Below are 14848 nucleotides of genomic sequence, written 5' to 3'. Positions count from 1 at the left end.
CTAACATCTCCCGATGTTTCTTTTTTTCTCTCCATCATTTTTTCTTTCTTCCTCAAGCCTAAATTCCTCCTCCTGCTTATTCTCCCTGCCTAGAAGTCCCATCTATACCTCCTCCCTCATTATTGGCCATTCAACTTTTCATTAGACCAATCAGGTGCCTTAGGCAGGCAAGGTAACACAGCAACACATCTTTACATAATTAAACAAATGTAGCACACGTTGCATAGTTAAACATATATTCTGCAACACCTCTCTCTTCCTGCCTATTTTCCACAGTGGTGGCCCCTCACCTACTTAGCACCACACAGGGAAACGTCCCACCTTTTCCCAACCCTACAGTGGTGTCTGACCACAAAAGGAGGCAGTTCAAAATATAGTCTGGAAGGTGAGAATAATGATAAGGAAGCAAATCCTTCTCCCAGACAGATTTTCCAAATACATTTCACATTTACCAACTTGAAAAGGTCAGCTTGTTAGGAGCATCATTACAAATGATTATTTATGACAATTAACTTAGGAGGCAATAAAGAACAGACCGATGTGCTTGTCACTAAATTCCCACTCCATCTTCCTGTTCATGCAGATAGGGCATTTAAGTTTCTATGGACCAAATAGAAATGGTGATAACAATTTCTATTTCAGCAATAAGTAATGTCAGTATAAAGATGTATCAAGTGTTTCTTCAACCATTAAAGAGACTCCTTTAAATAAAACTACTTGAATAATTGTCAAAAGTTGTATTTGTATTGTTTAGGTAAATGATAGTAATTTCTTAGTCAAGGTGAATTAAGAAAAAAACAAAAGTCTTGTTGAAGTCATGGGGTTTAAAGAGACAGCAGTTGGGGCTGGTGAAATGTCGCAGGCTTGCTGCCAAGTCTAGTGCTGGCCCGACTTTGATCCCTGGAACCCACATAGTGGAAGGACAGAGCTGACTCCCACAAGTTGTCCTCGGACCGCCACACGTGTGCCATGGCATACGCACCCCGTGCCCAAATTAAGTAGCAAGTAAATATAGGGACAGCAGAGCAGGCTGTTCTGAAGATGGCGGGTGGTGGACAGCCGTCAGTGGAAAAACAATGTGGGGTGAATTCTGTAGATCTCTGCAGGAGATGTGTGGTGCAGAGTCACTGGGCGTCAGCAGGCAGGCGGATCTGTAGCTGAGGAAGCATGCCTACCGTTGACAGACCTGCTCATCAAATGTGCCCAGGTCACAGAGCCGGGGCAAACAGCTGCTTATAAAACAGGAAAACTAAGATTTAAAAATTGTTTTAAAAACTGAATTCTGGTTAATTAGTTAATTATAATTAGCATCTTATATTTAGTTTACACTTTTAATAAGACAGAGGGAATGCAGTCTGCTAGTGTTTTTTGTTTTGTTTGTTTTTTAAGATAGGATCTCACGTGCCTAGTGAGTTCTGGGCTAATCTGGGCTACATAGTGAGACTCTGTCTAAAAATAAACAAACAGCTTGCTAAGAGCCAGTGAGATTTCTCAAGAGGGTCAAAGCACTTATTGCCGAGCCTTCTGGACCACATGGGTTCTGTCCCTGGGACTCACATGGGGGAATGAGACAACCCACTCTGCAAATTGTGTTCTGACCTACACATATGTGCCAGGCCACGTGTGCTCCCCCATCAGACCCTTACCCACCAAAATAAAGAAACGTGTTATAAAAATGTTCATAGTGTCCCAGTTGGGGCTGTGTTAATAGAAGTCTTTGGAACCCGAGACGCCAGAGATAACGGAGGCACTCTCCAGGTTACATGGCTTGTGGTTTTAGGGCGGAGTTTTTTTAGAAGGGAAAGTGACAAGCAGATGGCACATGCATTGGCTAAAAACATATAGCAAAACTGTGCTTGTGGGCAATGCCACCATGGGTTAGATCTGAAGTCCCTTCATCCCACCTTAAACAAACATAAGGAAACCGCAAGGATCGTCCATTGGGGCTCCTCGTGGAATACCGAGAAAGCACATTTCATCCCTCGATGGGCAGGAAACAGACTGGACAGGGAACATTTCTGTGTTCCCCTCGTAGCTTCCTGTGAGGAAGACATTGCTACCCTTGTGACAGATTAAAGAATCTAACCTATAGAATCAATGAACTGAAAGCACGAAGTTAAGGCTTTCCGTTCTGTAGTCCCCGTTCATTCTGTAGCCTGCACCCCCCACCACCTTACAATCCGGACCAGGTGTGGTGATGGGCCAGAACCTTCACCAGGGAGCAGTCTCCTCTGCATCCTTGTCATATCCAGCTCTCGTAGCCATCAGCATTGGTGGGCACAGAAAACCGTAATCCTGATGGGCAGCCTGAGACTCGAGGAGGGGAGTGAGCTGCCCAAGCTCACAGAGCTCCCTTGTAAGCTGTGGCCTCCCAACCTAGACTGAGCTATTTCCATCCAGACCAAGTCATCTTACCAACCATAGCCTCCCTGGCACAGGGAGCCATGTTAGCCGCCTGTACATAGGCGCTTACAGTGTGCCCAGTCAGGCGTTGCTGCTAACTCCTCCGTTCTTTTTAAACATTCATTTCTTTTATATGTGTTGCATGTGGGAGTCAGAAGGCAACTTGCAAGAGTGGGTTCTCTTCCACTGTGTGGGGCTCAGGAATCGAACTCGGGTCCTCAGGTTGAGCCGCACGTGCCGTTACCCACTGAACCACCTAGCCAGCCCGATTTCTGTGTCTTACAGTAGCTTTTCAGCTAGCTATAGTGCTCCATGTTAATGTGTGGAAATCTGAGGTTCAAAGAGGAGCCTGCAAAACTGGCCCCAGGTCTCACTCCCAACGAGCAGCAGGCAACAGGACCCAAATCACTAGTTATGCTACAGCCCAGGCCTTCTCCTTAGGCCTCAGGCGCAGTGGAGTGAAAGCTTCAGAGACGTTGGTGAGATCATGGCCACTGTCCTCCAACCCAGTGCACAGCTCTCATTTGTTTGACTGAGAGAGCTCAGGAAATCAGATGTCTGGAAATCAGAAAAAAGGGATTTCAAATGGAAATTTTCCTCCACACTGAGAAATCTCTGTCGTGAGACTTATCAGAGCATTTGAAATGATGATAAAGATGGTGTTTTCACCAATCCAGTTGCCTTTGGCCCATTTTTCTTTGGGATCCAGTGGCCACAGCCCTATGGAAATAGCAGCCGGTCCTCAGGCAAGCTTCTGCTGGCCCTTTGTCTTCTCTCTGTCCCGGTATTGTCTCTGTGTCCAAGGGCCACAGTCACATGGCCCCTCTGGCAAGAGCTGTGTGGTTTTGTTGTCTGGGTATAGATGGCTGCTCAGAGCTGCCCTTTGCCTGAGCTGGGTGTGTCGCTGTCCACCAGGGTCACGCAGATCCTGAGGGAGGGACTTTCTGGACGGTGTACAGCGAAAAGTGAGGTCTGAAAATTAAGGATTCTAAGGGGCAGCTGGGCATGGTGGTGTAGCTCAGGAGGCAGAGGCGGGTGGATCTCTGTGAGCTCCAGGACAGCTAGAGCTGTTACATAGAGAAGTCCTGTCTTAAAAAAACCAAAATAAATAATGAATGCATAAAAGAGTTTTAAGGGGCTAAAGAGATGCATTAAGGCTAAAGGTGCATATTGCTCCATATTGCTCTTGTAGCGGCCCCAAGTTCAGTCTCTAGCCCCCTACATTGGTTGGCTTACAGCTACACATTGTTCCTGCTCCTAGGGATCCAGGACCATCTTTTGGACTCCGAGGGAACCTTCCTCACGTGTGCACATACACATAAATTAATTGATTGATTGATTAATTTGGTTTTTTTTGGGTCCCTCACCTAAGTTTTGAGGTGGTCCCTCTCCATTCACCGATAAGCCTGACTGAGTTGACATTCTTAGGAGCTAGCGTTGACAAATCAGTATGCAGGTGGCAGCTTGCATTAGCACCCCACACAAAGGGCCCAGTGAGCCACTGTCACGGCCTTCGCACAGCATATTCCCCTGCTCTTGTCCATTCCTGGTGGCCCCGTACTTGGGGCCCACCTCTGCTTTTTATTTTTTTAAGATCCAAGTGGACTTGGCATCTGCAGAACCCTGGGATTAGGGTTCTGTATAGGGTTTGGGCAACCCTTTTGAGAGGGTAGGCTCCCTCAATGGAGAGCCAGAGCCATCCCAATGAGGTTAAGTCACCCGTCCAGCCAGAATGGCTAACTGCATCTGTGACCTTCATCTAGACTGAGTATCATGTCTCAGTATCATGCTTGTCCCTAAACCTTGGTTGCCAAGGAGTTGTATTCCAGTACCTTCTAGCCTCTCAGGGTTTGCTAATCCAGTAGGGAAACTGAACTGTAAGGATGGGAAAGCAAAGCAGACCTGTTTGCTGTTCCGACCGTGCTTTATATAGCATGCCTGTGTCTAGCAGGAGCCAAGACTAAGACAGACAGGGCTTCTCTCCAGTTATCAGACAGCAGGCCCCAAGCCAGACAGATAGACCTCTGGACAGAAGCCTTGACCGAAGAGGCCCTGGAACTCTGCTGGGGAGCCAAGCTCTCTTGACTTCTCAGACAGGCAGACAGTGTGAGTTTCCATGTCCTGGCTCTCTGTTCTCTCTCTCCCTCTGCCCCCCTCCCTTCCTTGCTTTCTGGATTTGCAAAGGTAGGTCTTCATGGGGAAGGAAGGTTGTGTTCACCAGAGTCAATAGCAAGTGCCCTTGGCCCTTGCTGCAGGCTGTTCTTTGCAGTCTGTTGAATTTCTGGTCTCTTCATTCACCAGGCACAGAAAGTGGCAGGAAGTAGCAGCCTCATGCAAATGTCTGGGAAGGGATGACATCAGCCTCCCAGAGTCTCCGCTTCCCTTCATTCTTCGTGGCCCCATAGATTACTTTACTCAGTCTCAGCCCCCAATCCCTGCCTGTGTGCAAGCTCAGCACATTCCCAGCTCAAGGCAGAAGAAAGCTTTGGAGAAGCCTATGACAGTCACTTTGGGGTCACCATCATGCTGTCTTTGCCTTGGCCAGGCAGCCGTTCTCTCTACCCAGATCTTTACATGAGTATCCATTGCCCTTTCTAGGAGGTGGTATGCTAGGGAATTCAGGCCTGTTTTAGGTGAACACCATCCCAGCTGGCTGTGTAACCAGACAATCCTTCTGCCATCATTGATTCCCTTGAAAGGAAGACAGCTTCTGCTGGGTTGAATGAAAAGGATGCTTGTGTAATGCTCATGTGTACCAATGCATTGTCATGAACAGATTTCAATGCTGTGTAGATCCCCTGTCTTGTTTCCTTTCCTGGAGCTCAGATTTGGACTTGTCAATCACTTCCCTTTTCTTCTTTCTCCCTGCCCTCCATAAAGATAATGGACGTGATGGGGTTAGCCTTGTCTGCAGCTAGTATGCTTCTCCTTCTGTCTTTTGATTCTGGGCTCCTGGACATTTTCTTCAGCTCACTTGTGTTAAAGTACCCTCTGTTAAGTATCATGGTTGATGCTGAGACCTGGGTGGTTGTTGTCAAGACCTCTGGGGCTAGCCGGGCGGTGGTGGCACACGCCTTTAATCCCAGCACTTGGGAGGCAGAGGCAGGCAGATCTCTGTGAGTTCGAGGCCAGCCTGGTCTACAAGAGCTAGTTCCAGGACAGGAACCAAAAACTACAGAGAAACCCTGTCTCGAAAAATCCAAAAAAAAAAAAAGCTGTGGTTTGCTGGCAAGCCCGACTCAGGCCTGTCTTGCTCAGTATCGCTACCCTGAATGTCCCCAGATGCCAGGGAATCTGGGAAGAGGCCTTTTGGAAATAATGCTTACACATGACCATTATCGCAATTGCACACCAAAGCAGGCTAGTGATGACGAGTCCTGGGAAATAAAGACGCCAGCCCAGATAGAAAGGTTCCCTTGAAGGAGTGACCGGGCATGCCTGCTTGAGGACGGGGTCCCCTCTTCCAGAGGAGTGCATCTTGGTGAGGTTCCTTCACCGCTCACCTGCTCGTCCTCATTTCTGTGGAATCATCGGGGCTTGTTCTGAAATATCCCAGGAGATTCCATCCCCACACAGCTCCTTCCTCTGACTAGGTATGGTGTTGTGGTCTAATTCCTGGAATTAGAATCTCCCAGCCTCCCTTCCCCTCCAGGCTGTGAGCAGCTGACAGGCAGTCTCCTGTCTGCTAGGTCCAGCTTGCTCTTGGGTCAAGGCAGCCTTTGAGAAGCTCCTCCCTAAATGTTTTATTTTTTAAAGTGTCCCTTTGTGTGATAGCTACTCAGGCGGTGAGTGTCTTTTTCAGCCTCGGGACTGTGGGCTGATGGGGAAGGATACAGCTGTAAGAACCGTGCTTGCAGGGAAGTGGGGCTGGAACATGAGAGGGACCTCGGGTGTGACATCCCGTCTCTTCTCCAACAGAGAGGGAAATCTCATTCCTGTGGGTCAGGTGACTGTTCTTTGCCCTGCAGCTCCTGCCAGGGGGCACCACCATCCCCCAGCATCTAGCCCACTACATACATTAGATGCTGGTTGAATGGATGATTTCTGAGATGGGAGAAGAGATGTGTACAGCAGTGGGAGCAGCGTGAGATGGCGTGGGAGATAAAGGGGAGAGCCAGAGCCATGCACACCTTACTCCTTGTGTATTTCTTCAGAGCCCCTCTCCTTGGGGTCTTAAAGGTGATGAGAATAGACCTTAAAGACATATGCCCAATTCCTGTTGAATATTAGCGTAGTCAACTCCTCTTGTCCATAAGATACCTGCGATTGCCAACCCACTGTCTCTTTCTACCAGGGTTCCACCTGTGTGCTGGACAGGGTAGATCTCATAAGGGGTGTATGTGGCCATGCCTCCTGGAGGTGAGGGGACGGGAACCCTGGCTTGCTATGGCTATGATGTCTCCTCTCCTTCTACCCAGGCATCCTTTGAAGTTTCCGTGGAGGCTCGGAGCTGCCCTGGCAGACACACAGCCCAAGCTTTCACCCTGCGGCCTGTAGGGTTCCGGGACAGTCTACAGGTGGAAGTCACCTACAACTGCACATGCGGCTGTAGCACAGGACAGGAGCCCAACAGCGCCAGATGCAGTGGGAATGGAACATACGTCTGTGGGCTGTGTGAATGTGACCCCAGTTACCTGGGCACCAGATGTGAGTGCCAGGAGGGAGAGAACCAGAGCGGGTACCAGAACCTGTGCCGAGAGGCGGAAGGCAAGCCTCTGTGCAGCGGACGCGGGGAATGCAACTGCAACCAGTGCTCCTGCTTCGAGAGCGAGTTTGGGAGGATCTACGGGCCCTTCTGCGAGTGCGACAGCTTTTCCTGCGCCAGAAACAAGGGTGTCCTGTGCTCAGGTAGGCCTCCGCCACCTTTGGTCCGAGCCAGACCCAGGCCTGGATGCTGTGTCAGCCCCAACCCTGCCCTTTTCAGGATGGTGGTAGAAACGGTCACGCTTCTGGCTGGCCTGGAAGAAGACTGGGGATAAGCCCTGCCTGCCACTGGCGCATGGTGGATGCCCACATGTGTAATATAACATCAAGTCTGAGGGGGTCTGCCGTGGGTCCCTTCTGGCAGGACTCACCCGCATAGGGCACTGATGGGTGGGGACTGGCCATGAAGGTAGAGCGTGAGGTAGGGCTAGGGGATGCGTGGAACAGGTCAGGCCCATGTGATGGTGTAGTATTATGGGATGTTACCCATGGAAAGCACAGGTGTGTAGATGTTAAGAGGACTGGGGGCTTCCTATAAGCAGAGCTCCTACGAGCACACCTCGAGGGTGGTCGGATTGAAACGTTCACAGTTGTTTTGGGAAGTGCAGGATATAGGAGTATTGTGGATGAAGGTGAGGGCACGTGAAAAGATTGGAACCCATGTGCCAACTCTATGACAGAGACTCTCCCACCGTCAGTGTGATGACACATTGGTGTTAGCTAGATGGTTCTGTCTAGGTTCACAGATAAAGTGGACTCAGGAGCAGCGGGTGTGGAGTTGTGAGAAACGAGACTGAACGAAGGACTCAGCACAAGCCTGGCACAAAAGGAGTACACTGGCTCCTGTATGGGTCAGAGCCGTGCCCTGGGAGCTGACGGTGCCAGGCTTAGCCTGTGGGTCCTTGGGCTGTGTTTAAAAAAACTCCCCGTGGTGGGATGGAGTTTCCTCTCCGCTTAGCTCCGGAGTCAGATATAACCGCTGGGAATGGTTTTGCTCCAGAATGCTGGTCAGCCTGTGTTCCCTGGAGCGGATTTGCCTGTGCAAATCCATCTTCACAGTGTGGTAGACAGAACTTCACTTGTCTTGACATTGGTTTTCCCATCTCTAAAGCTGACCCAACATTGCTTGCTTCTGCCTTACTTTGAGAATGGAAGGAAAAGACATAAACACGGAGCCCGAGTGAGCACAGAGCCCGGCAGGCACGGGGCAGTTGGTCCAGGATGTGTGAGAGACCTCTGAAGGAAAAGCTTAACATTTTCCCTCATTTGCTGAGTGAACTCACTTGTTTATCCAACCACCAGAACCCATAGTTCTGAGTTGCTGTCTTATACTGTAGAGTTCTGCTGAAGCATTTGTCTGAAAACTCCCTGCACCCTCTAACCCTGTGACCTCCAGGTTCTCATGGCCATGGATGCAGAGATGGGGGGGGGCAAGATCTGAAGCTCTCAGGTGAACAGCACGGCAGCTACTGACTTCCTAAGCTGGGGTGTCCCCCAACATACAAAAGTTAAGCTTGGTCCTTAAGGAACACTTGGGAAATGGGAAGTTGATGGTTGATGGCGGCGTGGTCAGATTGTGCTGTCTCTCTCCATGGAGAGCAGGACAGGGACCATCTGGCAAACCAATCAAGGGGCCTATTTCTCCCTCACTATTTCACATGTGCCCCTCCCCCACCCGCCCACCCTCTGTGTTGTCCAGAGAACTGCTTTTCAAGAGAACCGAGGATTGATTCTTGAATCTAGAATGTCCTGACTGATGGAAAGCAACGTTACAATCATCCATGCTTTCATCTCTCCAAGGGGGATTTTCTTTCCTTCCCAACCTTTCCTTATTAGTGTCCTTGTCTGCATCTGATTTCGTGTGTTGTCCTTCAGCCTCCCTTTCCTCCAGAGAAGAACTCGAATTACTTTAGTTAATTGCCGATCAGAACATTCTTGACTCTCATCGTACCTTCAGCTAGAAAAGCCACACTTGTTGAAATATGGAAGCTCTCCAGGTCTTCCTGGAGAAGGGGGTTTCTGCACTAAGGCCATTGTTGGGTTTGTGCATTTAAGGTGAGTTGAAAGCAAGCGTGGTTCTAGACGGGGAGCTCAATGGCCCGTGCTTCTGCGGGGAGGAGGTACCCCATGCTTCTTGTCTCTCAGACCATCTGGCCCTTTCTAGACGCAGCTGAGCGGTGGTGAACAGTTTCTTCCTCCAGCTCTGGCTACCCTGGCCAGCCTGAGCTTCCGCGCACACTAGTTTCTGGGGGTGGCTGCTCCGCTTGGGGTTTTCATGGGAGACAAAGTCTATTTCCTAAGCACTGTGTTCAGTCAGAAGATGCTGACTCAGGCTCTCAAACCATCCGCCTCAGCATTCTCTGGCACTTCTCCTTCCCCCTGGCCCCTGCAGCCCATCCTGGAAGTGGGTCTTGTGGTTGAGGTCTGTCCTGGGGAGGGGGGAGGGGCTGGGCAGTGTCCTGGAGGAAGTTGCTGAGTCAGAGTCAGGGCCAGGATTGATGGGGACACCCAGAGAGGCTTCTTCCATTTATCTGATTCTGTAAGTCCTCTGTAGGACTTACAGTCCTTGACCCCGACTGTGAGAAGGAGGATGGAAAATGCAAGAGCCTGCGGGTTTGGGATAGGTTTTCCATCAAAACAGCAGGCTGGGTCTGGAAGCCAGTGAGCAGTTGTTACGGTTCTGTGACACACCGTCATCGGACTCTTGCTGTGGCTCTCCTGGCCTCTAGAAGTAGCAATTTGCAGAATAGTTCTGTCCTCAAACCATTTCCGTGTGTAACGGGAATTTTCTGAGGCCCCTGTGAGGGTTTCTATTCGTCTGGTTCTTGGAAAGTGTTGACCCTTCAAAGTTTCTTTAAACATGAGAAGAGGTCTGGGTCTGGTGAGTTATTTTTAATGTGGTAAAAGAGACTTGCTCAGACCTTGTGCTTCTTGGTGATTTGTGTGCCCATCAGTCATCTCCTGGGATCTAGTCACTCTCTTACACGAAGCTGATGAGATTTTTACAGTTAATAATCTGATGGCCACCCTACCTCTTGGGTCTCACAGGATGAGAAATTTAAAATCTAATCAGTTGTAAAATTTTGAGCAGACCTTTTTGATCTTATGGCTGAGGCCCCCAAAGTACATTGTAATAGGGTTGTGTAATTTATACACCACTTTTATTATGTGGTAGATATTGAGAGCCCAAAGGACACCAGTAGATCTTTCCCGGAGATGGCAAATGGAGCATGGCACTTTCTTAATAAGCCAGAGCCAGCATCCAAGAACAGATCCAGGGTCTGCTAAGTCTCAGTAGACTTAAAACAGTTCTTCGGGCCTCTAACTAAAAGGCTCCTGCAATTAAAGGCTCAGCTTTGGGTTCTTGCTTCTTACCAAAGGAAGCACTGTCCATGACAATATTATCCAGGTATGTCGAAAGGAATTTCTCAATTCACAGAGATTAAGTAGGGCTTCCAAATTTAGCCTGTAAGGACAGATAGTTTGCATTCAAAGAAGGTAGGCCTGGGAAAGGGGCAGTGGTGGGAACTGTCTTTCCTCTGAAAGCAGCGGAGTCAAGATTTGCAGACTGGCAGGTAAACTCAGGAGACTGGGTGGTAATAACTTAGCTAACTGGTGCTAAGGACATGTCAGTGATGTCTCCCTTGCTGTCATTTTATTTAGGCATATTGCTACCTAACATTCAGTAAGAATTTGTTATACATTATACATTGATGACCCCCTACGCCAAGCATTATATTCTGCATGAATTAAGTTTTTCTTGCCTCTGGAATTTTCTGCTGGGGTTAAAGAATGGGCATATAAAACATAGCAAGCTTCTTCCTGCCTCTTCTGGATGTTTCTGTGAGCTTGAAAGATGAGAGGCAGTGGGGCAGGCCAACCTGAGCACCTGCCTTGCTCCATGTCTGAGTCAGTTCTTGGGAATGGAGTTGTCTCCCTGCTCAGGTCCTGTTTCCAGAAACTTCTTAATAGGTTGCCAGTGATTCTGCAAGGGGGATGATCTAAGAATTGGGTCCCGCCCCCATCATCCCTTTCTCTCTATTTGGAAAGGGAACTGTGCAGATAAAAAACCTCATTCCCAGGATTCTGCCTTTGATTAGGCCTGATCCATAAACTCATGAAGTTTGGCTTGAGAAGAACATAACAACATTTAATAAGCAAAATATGCAAATTTAGGGAGACCATGAGGATGCCAAAGCTTAGCTCTCCGTCATGCAGGTATAGGTACTATTAGCCATTAAACATAGAGGATAATGGTGTTAGAAATTTTTCAATTCATGCTGGGCGGTGGTGGCGCATGCCTTTAATCCCAGCACTTGGGAGGCAGAGACAGGCTGATTCCCATGAGTTTGAGGCCAGCCTGGTCTACAGAGCAAGTCCCAGGACAGGTTTCAAAGCTACAGAAAAATCCTGTCTCGAAAAACCGAAAAGAAAACAAAAGAGAAAAAAATGTTCAACTCTTAAATTTAGAAGTATGAGAGACCTCTGGTGGTGGAAACTAGTTGTTTCTGGTGCTCTTTCTTCTCTGTCTCAGGGGTTTAGCCAGCATTTCTGTTTGGTTCTGGTTTGGGGTACTTCAGTGCACTCGATCTGAGGGTGCCCTGTGTCCTTTGTGGGGAGTGTCCCTTCCTAGGAACACTGCCCTTGGAACACCAGCCAGATTCAGAAGTTCTCTGTAGTCTGGAATCGCTCGGGCTGTTTTCCTTCCTCTTTGCTGGGGCACATTTGGGGTTCCATTGCCCTCCAAGCTCATCCACAGCCCCTCTCCACAGAGTCCTTCAGATGAGCTCAGCCATATCGCGTTCTAAAGGAAGTCCTATGAAGGTGCTGCCTGATGCACGGAACTGACCTCAGGCGATGGGCAGGCATAATAATATAAGGAGACGATTTTAAAGCATTTCTTATGGGGGTGGAGAGATGAGTGGGGGTGTTAAGAGCATTGGCGGCTGGTCTTGCAGAAGATCTAGCTTTGGCTCCCAGCACCTATCTGGCAACTAATAACCGACTAAAATGCCAGCATAAGAAGTCCCCTATGCCATCTTCTGGCCTCCTTGGGTACCATGCGTGTGCACATACATACGTGCAGGCAAAACACTCATACCCATAAACATATGTCTTTTAAGCACTTCTTATGACATGGGGACTGTTTCCTTGGGAATAGATGGATGTTAGTGTTTTGCATGTATTGCTAGGAAATACTAAATAAGAGGGGTTTTGTTTATCTTGTATCACATGCCTTTCCTAATACCAGTCACACATAGTAGGTCAATATGTATTATCTACTTTGCAGAAACCGAGGCCCAGAACCTAGACTAAATTCCTTGAAATTAAAAAAAAAAATTAAAAAGAGGTCTTGCTCTGTTGCCTAGGCTGGTCTTACCCACTGGGCTCAAGCAATCCTCCTGTTTTAAGCTCCAGGCTAACTGGGAGGTGTGCACCACCCTGAATCACCTGCTTCCTGTGACTTTTTTTTTTATTTCGCCCTTTATTTTAAACAATTATTTTACGATAATGTTTTGAGCTATACATAGGTAGAATTTTTGTTTAGAACTTCTTTTACATTACAGTTTCCTAAGACCTGATAGTGCCAAGCTATAATGATTCAAACACAGTATCTAAACAAGTCTATGCAGAAGCAGCAGCTAATTCAAATGTTTCTGTGGGAAATGGTATATTGCATTATTAATTTTTAATGCTTAGAAACCTACCTACCTACTTTTCTTTTTTTTAATTAATTTATTTATTTATTAAAGATTTCTGTCTCTTCCCCCTTCTTGTGACTCTTGACTGCAGATGCAAACCAGAAGAGCCTTGAACTGCCTTTTACGCTGTGGCCATTTCTTCCAGGGTTGCCTTATTTTAGTTAGTTTGTGCCTTTGCCCAAACCTGGATTCCCAGTTTAGCCCTCAATGCCATCACCCTAGCATTTAGCCCACATTTCTATTTCTTGCCTAGTTAGTCTTTATCGTGGTCGAAACTTTAGGAACTACTGTGTCTGTTTTCCTAAAATGAATCTCCCTTAAGCAGAACAGGACTGAAGGACACGCATGGGCAAGGCGCTGAACAAGGTGCCCGTTGTGCTATTTATGACTCTTGTTTGCGGAAGGCACAGGGTGTTCCTCTCTGGATTTGGCAGATAATCTGGCTATTGTTATTGATTATCTTGAGCCCACCTTTATTAGCCTAGTCTTGTAAGGTGAACTGCCACCAAGCTTATGGAGTTGTTACTGCCGTACGTGGACACTGTGGTACTATTATAGATCCTGCCCCAGAAGAGCTGAGGAGGATGCTGTAAGCCACACCCTCACTGATTCTGCCTCGGGCCTTGGTCCAAGAAGTCTCCCTCCCCTGAACCTAGTGGGCTCTTCTCTGACCAGCTGGTCCTGCTGGCTCAACCCGGCTCCTGGCAGCTGAGCTGCAGTGTGGCCCACACATTTGGCACATTTGGCATTTCAGACCAATTCTGTCCGGTGAGAATGCTGCACCAGGCGCAGTGGCCAGTTTGGGGTGGAACTGGGCTGTGGTTCACCAACAGCAACGGTATGACACTTTGCCAGTGGTGTGACCAAGAAGGTGGTGAGTTCACACTTTCCAGACACGGCCTGTATCTCCCCAAGGTGCCTTCCAGGCAGATTGGGCAATTAAGCTAACCCCAGGGTGTGGAGCTGGCATCCCTGTTTCTCTTGGCGACAGCCTTCTGTTTCTCTTTCTGAGTCAGCACTCTTGGGGCCTTGACAGGGACTATGGTGTATTTTACCCAGAAGTATGCAGATTCTTTGAGACTAGAAAGAAGAGTTGATTAAAGAACATAGGATTCTTCTGTTTGTTTTGGGCTTTTGAGATAGGGTTTCTCCGTAGTTTTTGGAGCCTGTTTTGGAACTTGCTCTGTAGTCTAGGCTAGTCTCAAACTCAAAGTGATCTGCCTACCTCTGCCACCACCACCACCCTTTTCTTTCTTCCCCTCACTGCCATAATCTCCCCAGGACAGAGAGCTGGCCTAGAAGCCATGCCCTTTCCCTGCCTCTCTTGTGGTTGTTAATACTATCGTCATGGACCTAAGGGCCAAGGCCAGGAAGACTGTGGTATTCTTTGGGAGGGTCCTGTGGCATTGACAATGGAGCCTTAGCTTCCAGGACAGCACTGAGATAGCAAAGTAATGTGGGAATTTACAGAAACTCAGCTTAAAGCAATGCCACATTGTGATCATCGTTTGCTCCCCAGACCCAGGAAAAGCAGAGGATGAGAGCCACTCAGAGGAAACGCCATCAGTTGTCACAGTAAGCCAAGGAGAGAGGAGTAGCTGGCCCAGAGGCCAAGAATGAATCGCTGTGTGACTGCCAGCTGATGTGTGTGCTGGGAGATTGGAACATTGTATAGGAACAAAGCGGTGGGGCGGGGGAGCCTGTGACTTCTGTTGGACCATGGGGAGGGCCGTGGGAAAGGAAGGAAAATCCTCAGTTCTCTTCTTCATGGCAGCCCCAAAGCCTCTGGAGTTTGTGGATGTTTGTTGCTAATTTGAACTGCCTCGAGGATCATATTGAAGCCCACAGGAATCAGTGGTAATTGGTGTTGAGTAATGTCACGTTCTTTTTTTTTTAATTGAAGTTTTATTTATTATGTATATAGTACACGTATCCCTGTAGGCCAGACGAGGGCACAGATCTCATTCCAGATGGTTGTGAGCTGCCATGTGGTTGCTGGGAATTGAACTCAGGTCCTCTGAAAGAGCAGCCAGTGCTCT

At 48.3% G+C, this 14848-nt stretch overlaps 1 protein-coding gene across 1 annotated transcript in view; it reads left to right on the top strand.

The window, feature by feature from the left end:
- Positions 1 to 14848, top strand: part of Itgb5 (integrin subunit beta 5) — a 107985-nt gene that overhangs the window by 74403 nt on the left and 18734 nt on the right. Inside the window, exon 10 of the mRNA XM_075965429.1 lies at positions 6822 to 7251. Coding sequence (XP_075821544.1) covers positions 6822 to 7251 — 430 coding nt within the window. The remainder of the gene's footprint in view (positions 1 to 6821; positions 7252 to 14848) is intronic.

Source organism: Microtus pennsylvanicus, chromosome 1 (genome assembly GCF_037038515.1).
Source record: "Microtus pennsylvanicus isolate mMicPen1 chromosome 1, mMicPen1.hap1, whole genome shotgun sequence".
In the NCBI taxonomy this organism is placed as follows: domain Eukaryota; kingdom Metazoa; phylum Chordata; class Mammalia; order Rodentia; family Cricetidae; genus Microtus; species Microtus pennsylvanicus.
Note: the sequence above shows the minus strand (reverse complement) of the source record. Positions and strands in the feature narration are given on the sequence as shown.